This window comes from Dermacentor silvarum, chromosome 4 (assembly GCF_013339745.2).
Source record: "Dermacentor silvarum isolate Dsil-2018 chromosome 4, BIME_Dsil_1.4, whole genome shotgun sequence".
Taxonomy (NCBI): domain Eukaryota; kingdom Metazoa; phylum Arthropoda; class Arachnida; order Ixodida; family Ixodidae; genus Dermacentor; species Dermacentor silvarum.
In genome coordinates, this window is record NC_051157.2 from 114036484 (window position 1) to 114062620 (window position 26137).

General features: G+C 48.3%; 1 protein-coding gene across 2 annotated transcripts; it reads left to right on the plus strand.

The window, feature by feature from the left end:
• The first annotated feature begins 230 nt into the window (after positions 1-230).
• Positions 231-25483, plus strand: LOC119448846 (uncharacterized). Of its 2 annotated transcripts, none has more exons than XM_037712057.2 (10): positions 231-393; positions 3728-3931; positions 6669-7079; positions 11117-11253; positions 11719-12015; positions 13392-13460; positions 14726-14821; positions 18905-19015; positions 22486-22547; positions 25407-25483. In XM_037712057.2, coding segments are annotated over exons 1-10 (1512 nt in total). In that variant the 5' UTR covers positions 231-269; the 3' UTR covers positions 25408-25483. The 2 variants fall into 2 exon arrangements, with proteins under 2 accessions (XP_037567985.1, XP_049522769.1); XM_049666812.1 differs by having other exon boundaries at positions 6675-7079.
• The last annotated feature ends 654 nt before the right edge of the window (positions 25484-26137 follow it).

Here is a 26137-nt window from a genome sequence, read left to right on the forward strand (position 1 = left end):
TGGCCTACATCCTCCGCAGAAGGTCTTAAAATTTACTCGCTTTCGTTTATTCACCAAAATTATCGATTTTCTAAATTTATTCACTAAGCACATATATAAGATCTGCCCAACTCTTGGCCAATCCCCGTGAGTGGGTATGTGCCAAAGACGCTAAGGTCACTCATCGTCATCATAATTGCGCCATTTTCTCGAGGCGGCCACAACTACAGCAACACCGGCGAAGAGGAGGAGGAGGAGGACCAGGACGCTGCTCCCACAGCTCGGGTGCAATGGCGCCTTGGCGTCTGCCCGTCCGCTGCGTCCTCCTCGCGGTCTTCCTCGTCTTGACGCCGCTTGCTCGCACCGAAGAGGCCCAGCAACAAACCGCGCAAGCTGATCCGCCGGGAACAGGTGGTACGTGCGCTCCCATTTCCTTCGAATAAGAGTGAGAGAGGTGTATTATGTAGTCAGCGACAGGTCAAGAACGCAGCCGCAAGTGCATATCAACGGGAACTTATGTATACATGCGCCACCGAATTGCCTAATCTTAGTCCCCCTCTTCATTCTTATCCTTTCGTCCCCGCCACCACCTTCTTGGGACGCTTCCTTAGCACGAAACCCGTCGTCCTGCTGAAAGAGTATCTCGACAGCGGACAAAGTTTAATTCTCTAGAAAGTTTCTGTATATGTAGGTAGCGTTGCGAGTGCCCACACATAAAGGGGGAGGGGGTGTTGGCGAGGAGGTAGCTTGTGGATGAGATCAGTAAAGTCATTTTTCTAATGCCCTTTTGAAACACCCCGTTAGTGCGGAGAGTTGTCTCCCCCCCTATTTGTTCGATGGTGTTGTTCATGACAACGACGTGCTCATTGCTACTGAGAAAAAGACGGGAGGAGCGCTTATCTAATTTTTTATTAAGGCGAAAGCCTTAGGTGTCTATGTTGGCGGTGCCCTTAGCGTGCCCCTGGCTTGTGACTTTGTGGCGAAACTGCGCCGTGACGAAAAATGGCTGAGGCCGCAAAAAATGCTCGGATTGACATCACATTTCTCAGGGAGATTCCTGTAAACAAGAAAATTAGTAGCTTTGAAAAGCAAATTTGGTACAGTAAGCTGTTGGGCTAGTTGGTTTGACATGATTTTGCAAAGGGGAGCGCAGAAGTGTTGCTGAAAAAGGAGCGTCTTTCCTGTCCTAGCATCCTTTTCCTGCAACACTTCTGCTCTCCCCTATGTAAAATTTGGTACATTTGGGGGGTGGGAATCGAACCTGGGCCTGAAACCACGGCTGCTCCACGGTTCTGGTTTAGTAAAGGTATGTGTAGTGCGTGCGTGATTCCACACGTCACGTCGCAGCCATATCGCTGACTAAAGGTGTGGCCTAGTGCATGCACTAGCATGCTGCACTTTGGGTACTACCTAAGTGTTCATGTCGCTTTCAGAAGGTCGCCTTAGTGCCACATGGGTACATCCCATTGCGGTTCGTTGCAAGAAGTATAGCCGCGATTGTATAACTTAATCCATTACCAATATGTCTTACAGAGAAGTCCAACCCCGATTGCATAACTTCATGTATTACGAAAGGGCAGCAGGCTTCCGCCTTCTGTGTTACAAGAGTGTAACACCTGCCGAACTTTTTGTGATAGCAATTATATGGACACTCCAAGCGCATTTCTGCCGTCGTCGTCACCGTGATGTCACGTATAAAGTCCAAACACGGTAACATCGTCGCCGCGCGCCGTACGCTGTATGTGCGAGTGAAAGCATGCGAGGGTCAGCCGACGATGGCAGCTCAATCTCGCGCGCGCGAGGGAGGAAGCCGGGCGAAAGCGCGCTAACTTCTGCTATGCGCGAGGCACAGGGGCGAGGCAGAGGCGAGGGGGGGGGGGGGGGGCTACTCCGGCGGGTCTTACGGCGCGGTCGCTCGGGCGCCGTATCTTGACAGCGATCTGCGATGCGGAGAAAGTGCATGCGCCGAGTGCCGGTAGCATCGTATGCCCTGTGATTTCGACATTTAGTTGCGTTGAAGCGAGAGACAGCACGAAGATCAATTCGCTCGCTGCTGCTCACGTGCTTCCTGCAGCATTTGGACAGCGAGTTCCCGCGGTCATCGAGCTAGATGTGTTCATGTTTACCTGTACGCGCATGACACCGTGCTTGTTAATTTAGTTAGTAAGCGAATGTTTGCAAGTTTGCACGGCCGATAGTTTTCTGTGTCTTCGTTTTGCCATGCGCTGCTATTATGGATAAGTTAAAACTCGCCCGATTCGCCATCCTTGTGCAGTTCCTTGCTGAACAGCTAGTGATACTGCCCTTCGTGCCGATGGCGCATGTAAGGGAACTATTTCGCAAAGCACGGCAGGGTAAATGGCATGTGCATCACGATTTCTTGGGAGTCCCAGTAAAAAAAAATTGACTCCAATTAGCTTTTCCAATAGGAACCAACTGGGACCAATAGGAACCAATTGGAAAATGCTTACTTCCGACTGGTTACGATTGGATCAGAGGAGAAACTAATTGGAGTTGCGAGTTGAAATGAACTGGACCCAATTGGAACCGATTGGAAAATCCCTAGTTCCAACTGGTTACGATTGAGTCAAAGTGAAGCCATTTAAGTCCGATTGGGCTTGCCAATTAGAATCAACTGGGCCCATTGAGAAAACCTTACCTCCAATTGGTTACGATTGAGTCAGGGATGGAACCAATCGAGTCCAATTGGACTTGCCAGTTTGAACCATCTAGGCCAACCTTACATTCCCAACTGAGTCTAATTGGACTACCAATAGGAATAAACTAGCTAGAACATAACCAACTGGGAAATCATACTTTCAGTTTATGAACCCATTCAAGGAAACTGGAATGAGTTGTAGCTATATATACATGGAGTACTAAGGCTATAGCAAACCTGTTTCTGACAGCTGGAATCCTATTTAGGTTTGCTTTGTGGGGTATATATGTGTATTGGTATTGCCCACTGGTGCAATTGGCCATTCCAACCAATTGGTTTCCAACCAATTGGCACCCATTGGGTACAATTCGTCACTCCAACAAAAACCAATTGGTCACGTTCCGGTTGGTTCAATTGGTCCAGTTATGTACTAATTTACGATTGGAAATTTTCCAATTGGTATCAATTGGAAATTTCCCAATTGGAGTCAATTGCTTTTTTTACTGGGGTATCTCCTGCATTCCGGGCTTTTCACTGACTATAGATTAATAAGTGATCAAGCCTGAGAATCCGGAATCTTGCTAGCGGCTCGCATCCTTTCCAATTCAATGTAATCGTACCGCCCATCTTTGGTGCACACTGCCTTATAGTCAGCAGCTCGGCAGATTAGGATTGGCCGAGTTGGGTTCTGAACGAGCGAGTGTGGTCATCAGATCAACAGTCGCAGAGTTTTGGAAAGAGCGAATTATTTGTCAGCGGCTGGTATCGGTTCGGGAATAGACATTGCCGGCAGATGTACACACAAGTACACACTGTGAAGCTCCTAAGCTTGTGCAATATTGTAAACTTTTGCGAAGGAGCAAGGCATGTGTCACCAAATTCGAAGCTAAGAGTTACCTGCCCCCGGTGCAGTGAGATTATATCGCGTGGCTTGACGACACAAAACTGGGCGACGTTGACTGGAGGCATACCATGGGACGCGAGGCTGTTAGGGCTTCTATAATGGAAAATGTTTGCATTGACCTATACTATGCATGCAAGTGAGCCATCTTCCTAAAAAAATGTTGCTCCACAATGCTGTCTATCCAGATCAGCGGTCCGAGAAGCAAAAAGAGCAGGTTAAAGAGGCTGCGACGAATTCGAGCAAGCTCGAAGCTCCTCCCACGCCACAGACAAAACAGGGCGATAGTGATCAGGCGGCAAAAACAGCGCCGCCGGCGCAGCCCAAAGACTCCGAAGTCCAGGATGCTGAGAAGAAGGCGGAACGCATCGAGCAGCCCGAAGCTCCGAAAGGTAAGCCGAGTGGAAGGCGTAGGCAGGCATGCTTGGGAAAGCGTCTATTTCGGGCAGTCGATGCATGCATGATGATATAGTTAATAAAATTAAACGACGCTCATTTCCACTAACTCACGAAAATCTTATTCGGGTGAAACTCACTCACGCTCGTGCGTGCCGCACGCTCAACGGCAGTCTGTCGATCGTGTTCACATTTAACTCACGCTCGCTAAAACACATTGATATTCATGAGTCACGACTCGGTCATAAGTGCGGGCGATGGTGAGCGTACCCCCATGCCTACTTAATGACCCGTATGTAATGGCTCTGTTATATACGGGTCGACGTTAATAGACTCGACGTTAATCGACTGCCGCCGCACAATACACACTCAGGGTTACTATGTATCATCCACGTTAACATCCACCGGCATGAACTCATTCGTCGCCACCCGCTTGCAATCACATCCTGAGATGCTTGTAGTAGTGTGATTACTGTCACGACATGAATATATGTACAGTCGCAATCTTTTTGAAGGTGAACACGGGAGCACGTGGCTTTCTATATCACCAGCGCCGTCAGACGGCAGCCACAATAAATGCGCGCATGCTCGGGGAGGGTAGGCTCCTTTCGTGCGCATTACGTCATCGTAGCGCGCGTGTGTCGTCTGCTAGCAGTTTTTCCCCTTCAATAGAAACCAAATTATGACAGAAGCCACGATTTTGATGCTTTTAATTCAGAACGTTGTGCTTCTTATGCTTGGAATTATTGTAATTACTTCAACTTTTCACTTTGTTTAGTTTTCCTTCTGCTGTGTTCTTATCGTACAACGAACAGGCAAGGGAACACAAACATCCGCACTTTTATTTGGTGCAAGTTCAACACAAGATTGATCCGTTTAAAGTAGTATTAGTAAGCAGGAATAATTTTCTCTTTGATGATGTTAATATTTTGTCATACAACCCTTTGCGGAAACGACTGCTGCCATCCTAGAGGGCAGTGACGCGTACAGCGCTGGCACAAAGTCATGATGCGCTCGAAGGTCCTACCATTCTTGTCGAACGCCTGCTCACAGCTCGTCCCCAGTCATTGGGCGGACAGGTTTTCGCACCATTGCTGCTTTGATGTACTCCCATATATTTTCGCAGATGTTCATGTCAGCGCCTTTGGCCGGCCAGGAAAGCATGCTGATTCTGCGATGTTCTATATGTTCCTTGACAACTTTTGCCGTGTGAACCGGCGCCAGGTCATGTTGAAACAAAGTCGGCGTCGGGAAAGACGCTGTGGGCGTAGGGCAGCAACACAGTCCAAAATTTCTGTGCAGTATCGTTGCGATGTAAGGGCCCCTTCTATGCGATGCAGAGGCCCGAGACCATGCCTTGACACCGCGCCCCACACGTTCACGCAGTTTCGGCCACTCGCGGCGACTCCCTGCACATTGGCTGGTTCGTAACTGCATGGAAATCGTATTTTTGACCATCCTTCGCAAAATCAAACGTGCATTAAGACAAGTTTCTTACCGTGTGCCTCTGGTTCGCCAAACTGGCATCCGTTGGTCTTGGCGAGTTGTAAAAGTCGACTCATCCGAGTAGATCACTCGGCCCCAGTCATCTGCCATCTATGAGGCGTGTGCTTCGGCAAACTGGAGACGTGACTTCTTGTTCGAAGCAGTGACGACTGGCTTTCGTGCAACTACAGAATTTCGCAGTCCAGCACTTCGGAGGCGTCGCCGGACCGTAGCAAGGGAAGCGTCCACATCTAGCTGCTCCCGCACTTGCCTCGCGGACTGGAACGGGTTCTCGACGACAGCAGCTACCATAAGCGCGTCTTCACCCTCCGTCGTTGCCTTTGGTCGACGCCTGTGTGGGGCATCACAGAGTCGGCCTTCCTTGCTGAATGCCTGCATAATCCTGTTGACGGTCTTTAGCGGCCTGTGCACGCGAGAGCACCGATGGAGCGGTGTGAATATCCCTTGAGCGAATATTGTACGATTTTCCACCTCTCTTCTTCGGGAACGCGGGCCATGCTGAAATTCAGTTGCTGCTATGACAGATGCGGTAATGTGCAAGAATATATATACGCTCCTCAAAAACGGAAGCCGCTTTTTAATTACGCCCACAAGTGTCATGAGCATGCGTGGCCTGGATACAGATCAACAATGGTCTTGAGAACGCCCACAAAACATTACGTATATTTTCAAGTTTATTGATGCATCGTGGGGAGCGTAATGAAAAGTTAAACATCGTCACCAATCCCGAACCGTACGGCCACCTCATTGCGGTACGCGCGCAGCAGACGACACGCACTTGCTTGCGTAACGCAATGCGCGTGGCGGGAGAATTTGCGCACGCCGGACACACTGCGCATGAGCAATGCTTCTCGTTGCCGCCGCTGAACCGCGCTGTGAGCTCAGAAGGCCTTAAGAAGGCCACGCGTTCCCGTGTTCACCCTCAAAAAGATTGCGACTGTACACTGACCAGCGCCCGCTTCTGACATACGTATGCTATCGGCCAGTGTGGAAAGCGAACAACGCGGCGTGCGTTATGTACACATAGTGACCAGTACAGTCTGCATGCACTATACTGAAATGCCGACGACCGTATTTGGTTGCCCCTGTCCACGCTGAAAAAACAGCCTTGTACTGACGCTCAAACTTATTCTCGATCCTTTCTCTAACGGTAAAGCCAGGCCTGCTACAGTTTTGTAATGCCAGTACGTGCATCGTTTATTTTATCTACCTTTGTTAAACGTCAAGAGGCAGAAGGGAGTCCACGAGATACAAGCGCTAGTCACGACAAAGACGGCGGTTCCGCGGATGACCAGCGTCGCGCGAAGCAGCCGATCGCGGCGTCGATGGAAGACGACGCCAGAGAAGGTGGCGCCTCGGACAGTGGAGTCGGAGACGAAGAAGAGCAGCTGTTGCTGGAGGACTCCGCGGACCCGTCCGCATTGGAGGACCTCCAACACCTCAAGGACGTCCTCGACGGCGGGGAGTCGAGACGCGAGGATGTTGGAGGACGCTTGTCGGCGTTTGTGAACAACGCTCTGCGCTCACTGTATTCCATAATCACGTACGACTTCTGCCAGGCGTCGGCCATCCCGGAACCCGCGAATCCACAACCAGCGGTCCACGCACAGACCTCGCCACCAGCAGCAACGGGCAAAGGTATTCGTTACTGTTGCTGAAAGCTGAGCGATGAACTTTGTTGTAGTGCGTATAAGAAAGGTCGTGTGCGGACATACGAGCAGAGCAGTGGACCACTGCTATATACTAGCCACCACCATGTCGCCGATCGTTATCATCGGCTGTCCGGGTGGCTAGGCAGAATTAAACACAGGTGCTCTGAAATTCACTCGCTCAGTTCATTTCGAGTTTTGTCCTTTTGAGCGCTGTAACTATAGTTCACGTACTACACGTTCACGTATGGTTCACGTATATACTATACGCGACGCCATTGGTCAAAACGATGTTCCAAATCTGCGGCTAATGCCATGAGTGTCACTGGCTGACACTCCCCAGGTTGTATGGTGTACACATACACAGTTGCGTCACTCGGCTTCCCGGCACCCGGTTTGACTACTCGGAGTGTCTGCTCGGCGCGAATATTGAGAAGTTTGGAATAACTAATCGAATACTGTCCTATTGGAATTGTGTCCTCCAATGAAATCTCACTATTCGCAAATTCGAATATTTTTTCGAATACAATACATCGTACATACTTCATTTGATATTAATCGGTTAATCACAAGATTAATCAACCAGTCACATTTGTTAACCCTTTCTGTCCCGAATTTTATATTTAAAGTGAAAAAGTTATATTTACTGCATCTTAATGACAAAACACAGGCAAAATTAATTAAAAAAATTCTCATTGCAGTCTTTGGCTACATATCAAAGGCAAATTTACTCAAAAACTGCCGCGAAATTGAGGCGTTGGAATTAGCCTATGGTTCTCTGTTCTCTGAACTTTTTTTTAATTGACAATTGTAACAATGTGAAGTACGGCCGCAAAATATTTCGAGGCCATTTTTGTGCCAACCGAGGCAAGGGATGCGCCTCAGGCAGCTTCCTTAAGTGAACTTCGGCGTGATGGGACGCATGGACATATACAAAATGTCAGGGAGAACCACGTTTACCCGCGGCACCAAATTGACAAGTTATGTAGTTCGAGTTGCTGACACTGAGATTTTTAGTTACCATTCTTAGGATAGTTCACGCACTGAACGGTATCTATGTCCAGATCTAACCGTTTTCCTTACACGGCAACATGGGTCAGTCACTGGATATGTACCTCTGGATATGTTCCGCTCTTTGTGATAATCATCATAAAAGATAAAGCGTATTACCAAGTATAGACACCCATATCTTAACAAAGATGGCTGATAACATAAAGGTCGCCAATCATCTCCGAAGGATTGATGCGCCGCCAATTTTTGTAAGATTAGTTTTGGTATTTTGTTTTTCGCATGTGGGATACTTGTTGTAAACCGTTACGATTCCCCCAGAAATTATTGGACCAGAAATGGTTAAGACGTTATAGTTCTAACGACTGGTTACATTTACGTCCAACGTATACATGTATATATATAGGGGGTTTTCCAACGAAGCTGTCAGCCTCTAGTTGGTCGGGAAATTTCGCGGCGTTGGCCTCACAAAAAAGAAAAAAAAATTACTCCATCTCCCGCTAAAGGGAACCATGTATGAATGCGAAGCAGGGGGAGATGGTTAGCTTGAGCGTTGAACGTCGGTCTTGCGGCGTTCCACGTTTCCGTGAGACAGAGCACGTCTGCTTTGGTTAGCACGGGATCACGTTCGATGTCTCGGGCGTGTCCGTTGAGGGACCGGCTATTTACAGTGCTATAGAGAACTCCGTTTCGGGGTCGACGTCTTCTCTGAAAGCGCGGAGGTAACGCTGAGTGACGGTGTCGAGACGATGGTTGTCGAGGCGTTTGAATTCGTCGATCATGTTCTTGTCCACGTTGTCGTTCTTATGGTGGAAGCGATCGTCACCGGCAGCGTTACCGGCGCTGCACAGGAGAGAGAATGAGGCGCGCGCGCTCCGTCATTTTCATACCGCGGAACTACCGTGGCGCCCCCAGCGGAGTATGCAGCTGTCGCTCCACCTGTCGTGCGCGCCGCTCCGTAGAGTAGAGGATTCCTAGAGGAGAGAAAGGGGGAGGGGACGCGCATGCGCTGTAGGGGTGTGGGACGCGGGCGCCGCTCCGTAGAGTAGAGGATTCCTAGAGGAGAGAAAGGGGGGAGCGTAGGAGAGGAGCGAGAGTGGGAGGGGACGCGCATGCGCTGTGGGGGTGTGGGACGCCGAGGGATGGAAGGAGGGACGGACAAAGCCCCCGCCTTAAGCTGCTTCGCATCTAAAAAGAAAGAAAAAAAAACAAATGAAAACCATCATCGATTGAAGCGAAAAGTGCATACATTTCTTGGTATCACGCGTACAACATGCAACACAACGTTCGGTTAAATTAAGAACAAGCACGAAACAAGCATCCAAACGACGTAATTGATGATAAGGCGCTCCTGCTAACAATGCGAAACACGTAGCGCATGCGCATACGTTTCCCGGTAAATAGCCCGCGAATACACGCAAAATTGCCGTGAGAGGCGGCTCGAGGAACTTTGCGTGTATTCGCGGGCTTCTTAAACGCTCGGAAAAACACTTTTATGCAGCACGTCTTGAGCAACAGAAAGCTGTATCGGGTGTTTTTCATGTTGCTGTACAGTTTTCCCATTGACACTTTTCATCTTATTATAACATTTGAGAAGTTGCTTAATTAAGACTAGTTATGTAATTAGGCGGAATGCAAAAATAATCTGAGTATCTCCAAGTGACGGCAAACAACATTACTTCGGTTCTGTCCAGCTACGAGGCATTTGCATATTTTTTCAATCTTGGTACATGATAGTTTGGACATCCTGTCTATGAACGAGAGAAGGGAAACCTAGGAGTCGATTTTTTAATCGTGACCATATAAAGCCAACAGATAATGAAGCTAAAGAAAGCATAGGGGAAATAAGCTGTGGTTGAAGTTAAAATTTAGAAAGTAATGCTGAAAAGAGAAGTGAAAGTGGAAGAAAATATAACTTGCCGCCGGTATCTTTTTGCCCACTTTGTCGTCGAAAAGAAAAGTGTACAATCATTGCATTCTACCGATGCTAACATATGGGGCGGAAACTTTGAGGTTAACAAAGAAGCTCGAGAACAAGTTAAGGACCACGCAAAAAGCGATGGAACGAAAAATGTTAGGCGCAACGTTAAGAGACAGGGAGAGAGCGTTGTGGACCAGAGAGCAAACGGGAATAGCCGATATTCTAGTTGACATTAAGAGAAAAAAATTACTCCATCTCCCGCTAAAGGGAACCATGTGTGGACGCGAAGCAGCGGGGAGATGGTTAGCTTGAACGGGAGATGGTTTCGCGGCAGCGGCCCGAGCGCTCATCACGGCGCTGCACAGGAGAGAGAATGAGGCGCGCGCGCTCCGTCATTTTCATACCGTGGAACTACCGTGGCGCCCCCGGCGGAGTATGCAGCTGTCGCACCACCTGTCGTGCGCGCCCGGATTCCTAGAGGAGAGAAAGGGGGGAGCGTAGGAGAGGAGAGAGAGGGGGAGGGGACACGCATGGGCTGTGGGGTTGTGGCACGCGGACGCCGCTCCGTATAGGCTTCCTAGAGGAGAGAAAAGGGGGAGCGTAGGAGAGGAGAGTGAGGGGGAGGGGAAGCGCATGCGCTGTGGGGGTGTGGGACGCGGCAGGGACGGACAGAGCCGGCGGCAAGAAATGCTTCGCATTTGAAATAAAAAAATGTCATAGTTTCGCCCTAAGGGCGAAGCAATGAATGCGATAGCAACACAGCAATGTCATACGAAGTAAGGTGAGCGGCATTATGGAGCTGGGAAGGCCATGGGCAGATAACTGGTGGACCATTAGAGTTACAGAATGGGTGCCAACGGAAAGGAAGCGCAGTCAAGGACGGCAGAAAATTAGGCGTGGTGATCAAATTAGGAACTTTGCAGGCACAAGTTGGAATCAACTAGCGCGAGGCAGGAGTAATTGGAGATCGCTGGGAGAGGCGTTCGACCTGCAGTGGACATAAAAATAGGCTGCTCCTCCTGCTGCTGCTGCTGATGATGATTATGACTATGTGTTTGTGTATGTGTATTATGTATACCACTTTTAACCGTCAACAGGCGAGGACAAAGGAGCCGGCGAGACGAAGGCATCGTCGTGCAGTCAGAAGGGTGGTCGCTTGGCCGACTGGCGCGCCTGGAGGGAGGCGGGCCACAAGAAACCCAAGGCCGTACTCACCAGACTCGCCTGTCTCTTGGTGGGCACTCTATTCACGCATCCGTATAGGGAACGTCGCAAAAAATATTGCCTCGTTGTACTGAAGGTGAAGCATATAACTGACAAAAAAAAGTGAGTTGGAATATAACTCTTCATTGGGCAAACTTGTGCCCAGCAAAACAAGCAATTTAACACTCAAAGCACAACGGCCGTCGGTCGTCGAAATTTCAACTCATGGGCCGAATAGAAGAAAGATATATATATATATATATATATATATATATATATATATATATATATATATATATAATGTCAAAGTAGCAAATGTTTGCCAAGAAATGCTTCGCATTTAAAATACTCCAAGTGTCTCCAAGCGACGGCAAACAACATCACCATGGTTCTGTTCAGCTACCTGGAATTTACGTATTTTTAAAAAGCTTGGTGCACGATAGTTGGGACAGCCCGCATACTTTATATAGGCCGACACTTGTTATTTTACACGCAGCGGTCGGCGGGCTACCGTCTCTACCCGATGCGCCCTGCGGCGAGGTTCTGGCCCCACGGTGACGTGTGCACGGCGCTGTGCCACTCGTGCGAGTGCGACTACGACGCGAACTCGACGTGCTCCCAGGCTCGGCTCGCCTGGAAGTCGCGCACCCCCGCCGTGGTGTACGCGGTGTACTCGACGCTGCACCACTCGCGCGCACTGTGCGCCACCGCTCTGCTGCTGAGCGTGCTGCGCAAGAACTACGTCTACCGGGTCGTGCTCTGCACTCCGCTTATCATACTCCTCGCCATGGTGGTATGCATACTATACACTCGGACTTCGTTCGCCACTCTCACACGCACCACCTCGCGATGTCAGGCTCGCTTGTTTGTTCGAACTTGTATAGTGGTGGTCATGCCAGCCAATTGGGGTCGTATATACCTGCGGCTCGTAGCCGGCCGTCACGTGAGACAGTCACAATATATCCGCTTCGGTCTAAACATACCGTATAGAGTTGTTGTAAGGGCCGCACTTTTTTTCCTCACAATTTTGCTGAGGTGCGGCCCTTACACGGGACCGAACCTTTTCGTCAAAATGGTGCCGGGGCACCATTTTGGGCGGGGCACACCCCGCCGCCTGCAAGAGTTTTCATTTGCTTTTTGCTTGCTCGAGAGCACAACTTGTACTGTACGTAATCTACTTTCGTCGGATTCCGAGTGACTTCCTTTGCATGCGTCTTTATAATTTTCTAATTACTTTCCTTAAACTGTTGGTTCCCTCACCATCTAGCCTTATAAAGCTGGCCTTCATGCCTATAGGAGAGCGAGTAATTTATTCTGTTGAACTAAAAAATTGTAAACTGCCTCCGTTATGGGAACGGAGCGGAGGTCACAATCCGCTACGGTACAGCCCTCTCTATTTAGCCTAGTCGTAGTGCTCGCCAAAAAGTAATAGTGGTATTACAAAAAAAAAAAAAAATGCGTAGCTTGCACTGGAGGCGCAATGATAAAAAGACAGCGGAGCTGATGGGCACCTAGCTAGTCCTGGCTTTTGGGCTAGGCTAAGCACTACCAAGTCATCCCCAGCATTTTCTGGAATTTATTAATTATTGATCGATTATTGATTAGCTATTGATTGGCTATTGATTGGCTATCGTAAGGTATTGGCCACGTATTTGGGCTAGGCTATGCAATACCAAGTCATACCCAGCATATTTACCGGAATTTATTGATTATTGATTAGCTGTTGATTGGCTATCACAAGGTATTGACCACGTATTTGGGCTAGGCTTAAACACCTTCGCTAGTTCACAGGGGTATGTGCCATTGCGCTTGGACACTTTCTGCACTACAGCCCGGATCGGCCCACAATTTCTGTTCGCTCTTCACGGACTAACAGTCGGCTTTTAAAAGCTGGACAAAGGACGCGTTAAAAACAGACACAAGCGCGAGTCCTTTCACGTCCTTTTGTCTCAGCTTTGCGCGCAATGCAACCATATAATGAGTAACCATAACCAACTCGTCCAAGCATTCACTTCGGCAGAAGTGGTCGCGCTGCGGCCTTTCGTTTGTTGGTCTGATTTATCAACGAACTACCAAAATAAAGTGCTTTGCTAGAAGCGCACTGGCATTTATCTCATTATCGGCTGGTGTTTAGTGTTTCACTGCTGCTTAGTTATTTCTTCTTTGCAGACGAGGTGCCTTTACGTTTTGATGCAACTGAGGCGCTACCTTGAGAACAGCGCCACACCGGCCATAAACGTGAGCCCACTTCCCAATTCTTTCCCTTCTATGTTTTGCACCCCTCGTTCCAGGTGCATGCTGCGCTGTTTTCTGTGACGATAAAGTCACGTGCATAAAGCGCAAGCAGGACAGGACGAGCGTTTTGTTAAGGACGCCAGATAAACACAAGGCTAGCACGTGACATTTGTGATTTAGTCTGTGTTTTGTATTGTATTCTCAAAATAAAGCATATATGGTACTGAAATACATTTAGTATCCGATAGGAAGAACTTCCCGGGTTTTATTTCAAAACCTAGAAGTACTCGATATGATCCAGCGTTTCTGCACACACACACACGGCAAGTATAATCCAAATCTGCTCACACGTGCCGGGGCACATCGTGATTTATGCTGGACATTACAGGGGGCGCGATATGTACCTTAGATTAAGAGAAGCAAGTGTCGGTTAGTGGCGCTTGATTCTTAACATCAAGCAAACAAGAAAGCATATGGTTGAGATCACGTGACCATTGGGGCCGGAACAGCAGGCACTCATCGTCGGCTAAAGCCCGGCCAATACAAACCCAGAGCATAGGCAGTAGGTCGAATCACGGGAAAATTTACGATATTTCAGTTGCCATCACAGTCACCCATATAAAATAATCCTTAAGCTTGCGCATGACACTTCAAAGAAAGTAACTCCTGTTTTTGTACCTCGACGTATGATACGGAGGTATTTGTAAATAAAGTTGTGGAGTTTTCAAGCTCATTTTGCACGGGGTGCATGTGTCCACAAGACCAGTTGTTGCAGTGAGAATATTTAGGTAGCGTTTCTTATTTCATTGCGTTATTCCATAGAGAACAGAACCATTAATCAGCAAATCTGCAGCGGAAATAGAGCTGGTTATACATGTAAGCCGATTCGTCATACGTGTGTTGTCTCCAGCGGCGCGAGGCGCCGGCGTGGAACGCAACTGCCATCCTCCTCTCCCGCCAATGAGACCTCTCCTGAAGCTGCCACAGGGGGAGAGGGCAGTGGGAGAAGAGGAGGGCTGTCCTTCTCAAGGCGTTCCACTACCCTTCAGACGCCAAAGTTCTCGCGCGACAGCACGTACCGACAGGCCTGTCTATTCGCTTATACTTATAGATGATCATCGAATGGTTTCTTCACGAATTATCCGAAACACGAAACATCAGAAATGCGTGTTCAGCGCTCCTGCGCCGTCAGAAAGTACGGTATCTTCTTGCACGTCATATCTATCGCCATAAACTGTGAGTCGTGTATCTTTTATTCGTGTCCGCAGACGAGGGACTGTTCGAACCGGCACAGTGAGGACGAGGACATGGGCATGTCACCCCTGGAGAGGCACCGCCGACGCGACCTTCCACCCAACGAAGATGTGAGGGCGATAATCGCGCACACAAGCTTCCCACAAAGGCGGTAGTCTGTTAAAGGGAACACTCAAATTTCCGTTTCTCACTTTGCTGGCGCCCTAGCTACAAGTGGCAGCCGAAGCAATGTCATTGCATTGCACGGGTCGGTCAAAGGGAGTCAGAGCTATCAACTACAAGTTACTTGCTGCAAATCTAGGCGATTCTACTCTTGCAAGATAGGAAAATTCGGACACGCTCTGCACTTAAGTGTTCCTTTTAACCGTGGACCCCTCTGTAAATACACATGCTGCAGGTTATGGCCATCAGGCAGTTATGTCTCTGTCAATACCACCATGCCAGAAAGGGTACATTACTTTCATTTTATTCTAATTTTCATAGGTGGTGCATACATATATATTGCAGTACGTATGCAGTACTATTATATTACTTTGCAGGTAACCTACAAAAGAAAAAAGGCATAGCTCGCGGGCTGGCTGACTCCGACAGTCTCTGCGAACAGTGTATGGTTGTACGGGAGCTTTTGCCGCGGATGGACATCCTATATATCCATCTTGCAGCGAAGCCGTGTCCGCGGCTTCGTCACCGGGTTTCGTGTGACGGTAAAGTCTGGTATAGCATAATAGGTATCATGTAAGCACTGGGAAAGCTTAGATGTGAGGATCAACGGCGAATATCTCAGCAACCTTCGGTTTGCAGATGACATTGTCCTATTCAGCAACAATGGGGACGAATTACAACAAATTATTGAGGACCTTAACCGAGAAAGTGTAAGAGTGGGGTTGAAGATTAATATGCAGAAGACAAAGATAATGTTCAATAGACTGACAAAGGAACAAGGATTCAAGATCGCCAGTCAGCCTCTAGAACCTGTAAAGGAGTACGTCTATCTAGGTCGATTACTCACAGGGGACCCTCATCATGAGAAGGAAATTTGCAGAAGAATAAAATTGGGTTGGATTGCATATGGCCGGTATTGCCAAATCCTGACTGGGAGCTTACCACTGTTGTTGAAATGAAAAGTGTACAATCATTGCATTCTACCGGTGCTAACATATGGGGCCGAAACTTGGAGGCTAACAAATAAGCTCGAGTACAAGTTATAAGGACCGCACAAAGAGCGATGGAACGAAAACTGTTAGTCCTAACGTTAATAGACATGAAGAGAAGTGGTGTGGATCAGAGAGCAAACGGGGATAGTAGATATTCTACTTGACATTAAGAGAAAAAAAAAGATAGAGGTGGGTAGGCCGTGTAATGCGTAGGATGGATAACCGGTGGACCACTAGAGTTACAGAATGGATACCAAGAGAAGGGGAGTGCAGTTGAGGACGGCAGAAAACTAGGCGGGGTGATGAAGTTAAGGCCCAACCGCATGCACGTGATATTCAAGCGACGCGACAGGCACACCTTGTCGCGCTGTCGTGTCGCGGCGTGGAGCAACCACATGAACGCGACATCGCGAAAAAGAGTAGCGACGGATTTACATTGTTGTGCGAATAAATGTTATCTTGCGCGCGTAAAGAAATCTCAATTATATAAAGGTCAATGTTTTATCTAGACCTAGCTAAAATATGCTATCATCCCCAGTGAAAATCCGTCCCATGCATCCCCAGTGGAACTCCGTCCCATGCCGCCAGCGTAAGGTGCCGTGGCGCCATCTGCTGAGTAAAACTTAAAACACTTTCTCGGCTCTCGGTGGCGTCTCAGGCCTAACAGCGTCAAAACAAAACAACCGATCTCAGTAATAACGACAAAAGAGCGCCGATACTCAGTCTTCAGCTACCGATGAGGTGAAGCGACGACTGATTGTACTATTTATTTTTTTCTGTCACAGCAGAGAGCAAGTTGCAATAGCGAATTCAGATCGAAGCGGGCAGACTGATTGCTGCCATGTTGTTGTGCAATCGCTGTCCCCAGCGGATGTCGTCGCGCTGACTACCGGGCGACAAGCGATATTTTCTGGCTGGCCAGAAACCGGCGACACGACCAGCGACAGCGACGGATAGCCCTCCGCGACGGCAAGACCTGTCGCTCGTCGCCGTCGCTCGTCGCCGTCGCTTGTCGCTGTCGCTCGAAAATCGCGTGCATGGGGTTGCGCCTTTCGGAAATTTGCAGGTGCAAGTTGGAATCAGCTAGCGCAAGGCAGGAGTAATTGGAGATCGTTGAGAGAGGCGTTCGTCGTGCAGTGGACATAAATATAAGCTGATGATGATGATGATGATGATAGCTGTACTAAGCTCGGATATAGGGAAGCGTTTAAAGTCGTGTAGGTTTCAAGCAGTAGCAAATCAGACTTCCGAAGAATGTGAGAACTCCCTTATACGGCTTTACTGTCTTCGATATATGAATTGCTCGACTCTGCATATATCTAGGAACGTTCTTTTTTTTTTCTGAAGATACATCCACACATACCATGCGCCACCTCGCGCCAGCCTTCGGTGGAACACTTGGGAACAAAGGGCCCTCGTTTTCTCCCTGTTTTCGTGCACCATGCCAGGCGTCCACGGTGTCCTCGGTCAACTAAACGAGTTACCTTGATTATGTTATTGCGATAGCAATTATCTAGACACTCCACGCGCATTTTCGCCATCGGCACCGACGTCGCCGTGATGTTCCATATACAGTCCGAGGGCGATAACATATGTGCTAGTGAAAGAGTGCGAGGGGAGCCGACGACTGCGCTTCAATCTCACGCGCGCAAGGGACCAAAGCGAGAAGCAAGCGCACCATCTTCCGTCGCGCGCCAGGTTCCGGGGGAAGGGGAGGAAGGGAGGGAGGGGGCGGTGTTGTACTCCCGCAGCAACTGCGTATTTCGTGGCCGCGCACGCCATATCTTGAAAGCGATCTGAGTTGAGGGCAGAGTCTAGGCGCTTCGACGGCTCATACGTTTGTGCGTACGGCGTTCTCGCCGCTCAGTTTGCGTTGAAGCGATAGACCGCACCAAGAGCACTTCGCTCGCTGCTGCGCGGCAGCATACGTATAAGTGCGCCGACGACCGCGTGCTGCGTTCTCGCCGCTCAGTTTGCGTTGAAGCGATAGGCATCACGAAGGTCACTTCGCTCGCTGCTGCTGCCGCCCTTCCTCACGCCAGCTTTTGACAGAGAGCGTCCGCGCTCATCGAGTGTTATGTGTTCAAGTTTGCCTGTTTACCATGCATGTTAATTTAGTCAGTAAGTGAACGTATGCAAGTTTGTATGCCGATAAAACTACTATCCTTACTTTGTATAGCTGCCTATTAATTTGCTATTGCAATCGATTCTTCGCCTTTCAGGCGAAACATAAAATCGGAAAAGAGGAACGGATTGCGAAGTTAAAAGTTTGTGGGTGAAGTATATGGCCTTAGCTATAGATTCCCTAAGGATGAGCGTTATAAGCAGGCAGTTACGTAGCAAACGGGTGAGTCAAACGCGGGCAACGTTTTTAAAGAGTCAATTCTTAATGGAACTGCTCGAAAGAAACAGCTTGGGTGGAAATTGGGCTGCGATTTTGCATGGTTGCACGTCTGCCGTCTTTTTCTTGCTTTTTCTTCTTCATCGCTCCAAAAAGTAGTCGCCATCTTGGTATATTCGAATTATCGGCCACTTTGCATGTAAGGCTGGTAGCTTTATATAGTGAGTGTACCGACTTCGAAGAACACACGTAACTTCGCAATCGCAAAAAGAAAAAAAAAACTCCCATGCATTTCTTTTTTGGCTTCAATTTGCGTCTAGGATTTGTACGGAGGTCAATTCTCTGTTTTCTTTATTCTTCTCGCTATGCCCTGCAATTATGTATTCACTCAGTCGAAATGCGACGGAACGGACAAGGAAAACTGAAAACATTGCTAGATTTGATTTGATTTGTCCAGCTTCCTATCAGTCGAAAACTCACAAAGAAAATGAAATGCGAGGCGGGATCACCACTTATCGACGCTGGCCTGTAGAAGCTTTCGGGACTGTTATGCGCGCGTTCCGGGGCTGGAACAAAGGGTAACCGATGAACAGCCGTGTAAACCTATACGGAAAATTGCCCGTGTACATCAATCGGCTCCAGTCAGGCGACAGTCCATGTTCACCATGAAGCTTCCAATGCCATTTTTCTTTTTCCAGCATCCTGACAAGCACGCCGAGAACACCATCAGCAAGCTAAACCACACGATGTCGTCGCTCCGGAGTTTCTCCACCTTCATAGAAACAACAAGGGCCTACTACAAGACCAAGGTGAGCGCTCCTGTTCGGATAACACATGTTGAACCCGGGTGTAACGAACCTGGATTAAGCGAAACATTATCTATATCGAACACGTAAAAATGACTATATATAAATACTCGTGTAAAATAACTCCCTTATAACCAAATTGGACATTGTATACATCGAGCTCGGAGCTTCCACTACCAGCGCCATCAAGCCATAGTGAGGAGCCGCCTCGCCCGACGCTTCAGGGCACACTTTCTGCATGCGGTGAATGTCTTGCGGAGGTATATGGGCCGATATTGAAGGAAGTAGACTGCTACACAATCCCGCGCATCGATAACGCAATTTTCAGTGACGCTCGAGAATGGTTCAAGACGCTTGGCAGTTGTTGGCAGGAAGAAAGCTTCCTGCCAACAACGCGTAGTTTTGTTTTCAATAAATATGTTCCTCAGGAGTTTGGAAGCGGGGACGAGTGTGTAATATATGACTCCATGTTATAGCTGCACAGTGCGAAAAAAAAAAACAACAAGGAAACGTGGACTCGACTTAAAAAAAAAAAGCAGGTCGAGCGCTGCATGACTTCAATAAATGGAAATTTATTAGAATCATTACACACAAGTACAAAATTCGTTCCTTGCTGCTTTTTTTTTCTTCTTTGTCCACGGTAGATTAAAAAAAAACGTATATTTCGAACGCACCATAAAAGCTTGTTTAAATTCGTTATAGGCGAGTTTGGCCGGTATATGGCATGAGCTGTTATACCGAACTATTTTTAGCGCATACGACGGCTCGTTATACGAGTATAACCGGGTTCGACTATATAGACTGGAATTCTATCAGTTCAAATTTCGTTTTACACTTCTCGCGCGAGCGAAGATTTAACCTTCTAGTAAAGGGCTTCGTGGAGTCAATGCAACCGGTTATGGCATTCATATAAACACGAGCAGATTGTATTGAGAGGGCAAGGAGAGCGGCTCAAAGCTTCAGCCTGTAGCTATAAGAACGACGGCTTGCATAGAACCAAAACCGCGGCGTCAATAGCGTCCTATGTACTATGCCACAAATTTAACAGCGCATGATCTTAATGCCTTATCAGTTTGAGACTACTTCATGTACTTTCCCGTGGATTACTGTCCATGTATGTATAAATGCCTCTAACCGTTTTCCCGCGTCTGGGTCACTTGGTAGTCCATGTTTGAATGGGCAGCGCATCGGGCTATGTGGTGCTAAGCGAACAGGGTTATTCGAAACCAACTGTCGGGCCAACTTGGGTCACTGGGTACGCGGCAATGTGTACACATGTGCGGCTCTTTAACGAGCCTCTTTCACGCCGATATGGGTCACTGCAGATGCGGGAATGGGTAGGCACCGCAGTTCAATGAAACTCTTTGACGCCGACTTTAAGCACTCGGTCTCTGCCACTCGGTCAGGGCTGATCTTAAATGAACGTCATTGACGCCAACTTGTGTAACTAGGTATGTGCCACTGATTATGTGCCTGCTCTACAATGACAATGATGATCGCTTTGAAGCGGAGCAATCCTGGCGACTCAGGGGGCATGCAAGATGAAGGCGTAGCTAGTATAGCTTCAGGTGGCTAACATGCATGTACTGTCTCGCGCCCACGACGATGCAGGTCTGGCGAAGGCGTGAGGCGCTCAACGATGTAGTTTGTTGGTGATGTGGCATCGATGATACGGTACGGACCGTGATACCGTGCAACAAATTTGTAAGAGAGGTCAGGGGCATGAGGAGGTACTCAAGGCCAAAGAAGAAAACCGGTACTGAAAGTAGGCGCGGGCTGATGACTTTCGTCATGTCGTGCCTTCTGACGCCCTTGAACCTCGCTTGTTAGTGAACGAGCCAGCTGTCCGCATACTTCCGCGTACCTGGTGCCTTCTGAAATGGCAGTGCACTCGCAAGCTTCAGGTCGCTATGGCAGCAGAGAATTTATCGGACACGAAGGCTCACGTCCGTATAAGAGAGAAAATGGGGGAAAGCCTGTAGTTGCTTGCGTCGCGGTGTTGTAGGCGAACGTAACGAACGGAAGTACGGTGTCCTAATTGGGCAGGTCTGGAGAGACATACAACCTCAACATGTCGCCGAGTGTGCGATTGAATCACTAAGTCAGACCGTTTGTTTGTGGGTGATACGCAGTCGATTTCATGTGAATCATGTTGCACTCGCCGAGAAGGGCTTAGATGACTTCTGACATGAAGACACGATCCCTATCACTTAGTAGTTCTCGACGACCACCGTAACGAAGAACGAAGTTGCGAAGAATAAAAAAAAAAAAAACAACATCACGGGTGGTCACTGCGGGAAGGGCCACCGTCTCGGGGTAGTGTGGCAGATGATCGACGTCAACAATTATTAATCGGTTTCCACACCCGCTGCATGGGAGCCGGCCGTAGAGGTCGATGACGTCGCGATCAAACGGTCGAGCCGGGCATGGTATAACGGCTGAAATGCGCCAGTAGGGCGTTGTAGAGATGCTTTGGTGTGCTGACAGGTGCTGGAAGACCGGACGTATGTATACTTCTGAACAAAACGATACATTCCACGCCAGTAATACCGCTGACGCAGCCGTGTGCCGGTTTTGATGCGAAAGAATCAAATGGCCGATTGAGCGCAAGATCCGGCGTCTGTCGTCTGGACAAGCGAAAAACACCACCTAAATTCCGATTGGCTGCGACGCCATGTCACGAGCGCGTGTCGACGGAGCAGAGCGGGCGAAAGGCAACATCTGCTGGGAGTTAGCGCGCCAGGTGTTGCGTGAGGGGAGAGGGGAACTGCTCGAAGGCACTGTATATAGTGTTAGCCAGCAACACGGGTCTTCTTTCTCAACGCGCCTCGAACAACGCAGCTATAGGGGCGCATTTCTCCTATGCTTTGCGGAATTAAACCTGCGCCAAGTCGCGGTCCTTAAGGCGGCACCCTTGGATGGCACTGCGTGCGTTGCGGGAATTAAGCGCGACAGAGGAGCCAGCTGCACAAACGTTTCGGCGTTGGCAATACGTTGGCAACACATTACTTCGATGCTAATCACATTAAACGTCGACATACAGCGTGATATGGGTTCCGCCGTAATGTTTGTCTGTAGGGTAGCAATCATTTCTTATTTATCAAATCGTGATCAGACATTCGCCCTATGGGATCACGAGGAACACTGGAATAAGCCGCAACCTAACGAAACGCGCTTCCGCGGCGTATTTTCGACCTGCCGTTGTCGCATGGCGTCGGCGCGTCCACATCCCACCATGCGTGGCATACAGCGAGCCCATTCTACAGCACGGGGAAATCGAACGTGGCGGCTCCACTTGCGCCTCGCGGTTGCGTGATTTGCTGTACCAGCGCAAAGCTATCTTTGTACACTCAGTATATAGCTCACTATCTTTTAAAGGACGTGCGCATGCGCGTGCGTGCGGCAACTGTTACGGCTTCCCGTGCATACGTGATGCCCCTGCTTTCGTCGTGCACTCTTTTTTTTTTTTTCAGATGGACAACTCCCTGCGCGAACTGCTGGACGCCGTCTTTCACCTGCAGGAGCCAAAACCATAGTGAGTACGGCGGGTTATCTGCGACAACCCGCACGCTTCTCAGCATTGGGGGGGACCCCGGGGAGCGCAGTCGCCCTCCTAATATACGCCCAACAGCCCCTCGAAATATCGGTTGTTTGAGGTTGAGTTCATTTCCACAAACTGGTACAGCTCATCGAGATTACGAAGAATTAAAGCGGCTCGTGGTAGCTCGACAGGCATTTATTTATCATATAGATGGCAGGAGTATAGGGCGGGAAAAAGAAAAGTCATTCTATTATTACGTGAGAGATGCATGGTTGCGCGGCAAAAAAGTCTGCATGAGGGTTGTGTTGCAAGCAGAATATAAACAGGATTTGCGTGCTACTATCAATGAGGAAGCGCATTACTGAAACAAACGTACAAACTGCAGAAATAAGCGCAGCAACAAAACACTAAGCACCAACTATTAAAAATGCAGAAGCCTTAGAAAGACAAGACTCAGAGCAAAGAATAGGCACCGTCACATATTTCTATACACTGACATAAGAAAATTATTGACGCGGAATGAGTGTAGCAAATCATTTGTTTTCAAGAATTAGTTCGTGGGGTTCTTACACACAATTTCTTTTTTTCTACCACCGTCTGCTGTAGTGAGCAATGTGCCCTTTTAATCGAGCAATTTAGCAGACATGGTAGTGAACGCTTTCCTGAGCTTTAGCATAAGTGAGCGTCAGCTGAAATAAATTATGAAATTTCGAACAACGGCTTCGTGTAATCATCGCCTTTTTTTTGCTTTGTTTGTGCAAAAAGTACGAATGCTCTTTCTTTCTATACAGAACACATACATGATTGGTGTTTCTAGTACAGGTCGTGAACCTAAGAAAGCAGTACCTTAAATCACTGAAGCAAGAATAAATTGCAAATTAGCAACTTTACACTCTGAGAAGCTGCGTAAGGAAACACATTCATCGGGCGACATACCTGACAGCAAATCTCTTAACCCGGTCGATTCGCAATCAAGGGGTGACAGCCGCGAACCTCGTCAGGTAAGGTTTTGAGCCTTTTGTCCCAATGTCGATCACTGGACATTTTTACGGAAATCTCGGACTATAAACTACTATTTTACTCTGTTCTTTTCAATTTTATTGCATTCCATATATTATCGTGTGGCAACCTATACACTGGAATGAGCCGCAACCTAACAAAACGCGCTTCCGCGGGGTATTTTCGACCTGCCGTTGTCACATGGCGTCGGCGCGTCCACATCCCACCATGCGTGGTATACAGCGAGCCTATTCTATAGCATGGGCGTTTAGGAAACGAAGCACGCGTAAGATCTGGGAAAAAAGCGTTTGAGACGTGCAAGCTTCATCTTTTATCACAATGGCCTTTATAACTCGCAAACGCTATAAAATTTGCTGCATTGTTCTGAATAGCATTTAGGCCCAAGACTTCCGGACTCTTTCGTTACACTGTTATTGCATGCCTCATTGGTTCAGTCACTGGAGTCACCCCGTTGCAGAACACACGAAACACGATGAAGGCATTGAGTACAAGAAATGCACTAAAATAATACCCTTGTACATATATATATATATATATATATATATATATATATATATATATATATATATATATATATATATATATATATATATACAGTGAAATCTATTTGACACGATTCTGCATAATACGATTTTCGGGTGATACGTTTGATTTCCCGGTTCCCGTGAAGATCTTATCAACGACATTCCACTTTGTATGGGAACGAGAAGAGAGGAAACCGAGGGACCCGATTTTTATTAGTCATATCATAAGAAACCAACAAACCATGAGACCAAGATGCCGTATGCTAAACACCGTCTGGTGTAGTCAGAATGAATTCGGAGCACTGCACTATATCCAATGCGTCTTGTAGCTCACAGTTCATGTAGCTCCCACCTCCTGACGCTAAACATTATTAAACGGAGGTCTTCCCCCTATCAGCCCGTTGTTCTGAACAGTAGCTTTCAAAACAGTTGGCCACGGAGCACCAGCGGCTGCTTCTCAAGTTCGGTTTGTTGATGCAACTCAAAGAAATAAAAAGGAATCAACGTAGGTTCGGTATTACGCGTAAGGCTTTACAACTTGAACAGCGGTGTGCAAATACGTTTTGCCCACACTAAAGGGATTCTTATCTTACGCAAAATAGCGTCAGTGGCATGGATTATGCACAGAACCCGAACACTTTTGCACGCAGAACAAATACCGACCGCTGATTTGGGTCCGATGTTTATGCTATCCATATGTTAATATTTGGTTTGGAGAGAAAGCTTAATTGTAACAGTCACATACACCTCCGAGGGCAGCAAGAAAACAAACTCGGCAATCACGGCACCCAAACATGTATTCAAGCATAAAAAGGACACAGGGCATGAGCAAGCACGAATTATGTCCGAGCGTCCCTATACGAAGCGCTCCGATCGAGTAACACAGCGCGTGCGCAGTTTGGCTGGCGTTCTACGAAGCTGGCGTGGTGCTTCGCTCGATGATTATAGCTAAGGTCCCTAGATAAAACAACCGAACTTTCGAAAAAAAAATCTAGGGGCCTTATGATTAGCACGAGAGGAGACGGAAGGCGAGCTCTCGCAGTCTCTTGTTCGTCGGCTGGGTGACGGGAGCGGAAGACGTCACCTCATGCGTTGGCGCTCCACCAGGTCCCCCCTGCACCTGTTCGCATCCCGCCGGCCATGGAAATGCAGTACTTGGGAAACCTAAACCGAATATGTCGTAATTTTTACGCACGTGACGCCACGCTTCACGCGAATGGTTATCGACTGCGACTTGGTTGGGTGATTTGCGACTGCGCTCCCCGGGCCCCTCGGTCGACTGCGGGCGGACTAACCGTTAGCGAAACAGGCCTGGCTCTCTTTTCAGCCTGACCCGGACGGGAAGCTACGAGATCTGGCACTGACACAACCCCCTACGTATCCAAGGCAAGTGGATTATTACCGTAGTCGACGGAGCGCTTTGACAAAGGGCGAGACTTTCTCGACACGGGAACAACAAGGAGGGCGGGAATAGATGGCAGGCGGGTCGACCCTTGCAGGCGGGTTGGCAGAATACATATCGACATTAGAGGCCCGACTTGCTAGCTTTTACATAAACACGACGGCTGTTTTTCGGCCCGACAGGCCGACTCGGCCCGCCTTTTGTCGGTTTGACTCAAACGTAGCCGTATACATGTCAACTAACATTCTTAAAGATAGAGGTAGCGCAAACAAAATATATACTCGAATAATAGACGGGACAATTGTAGCGACAAAATTTCTCCCGTCTACTTCTTCTGGTAGATCCCTGTATTCGTAGAGACTTCGCGAGATATAAACCCTGTATACATATATAACGTGTGTTGACTATATAGTAGCGGTCTTCTCACTGTAGCAACAATTTGTTTTAATGAACTGCCATTTTTATTGGTATCTGTGATTTTCAACACGGCGTTTCTGACCTCAGTTCCCTGACCCGATGCAGTCTAACCGGATTGTATGCCTTGTCAACGACGAAATAGCTCCGACAGACTGAGGCAGGCGCTATCTATCTTTGAAAATGCTACAATAACTGGTCTGCGCTTATAGACTTCTGAGGAT

Coding starts and splice junctions, on each gene's coding strand:
- LOC119448846 (XM_037712057.2), top strand. CDS start 270: ATGGCGCCTTGGCGTCTGCCCGTCCGCTGCGTCCTCCTCGCGGTCTTC. Junction 7,080..11,116: donor ACCAGCAGCAACGGGCAAAG/GTATTCGTTACT, acceptor AACCGTCAACAG/GCGAGGACAAAGGAGCCGGC. Junction 14,822..18,904: donor ACCTTCCACCCAACGAAGAT/GTGAGGGCGATA, acceptor TTCTTTTTCCAG/CATCCTGACAAGCACGCCGA.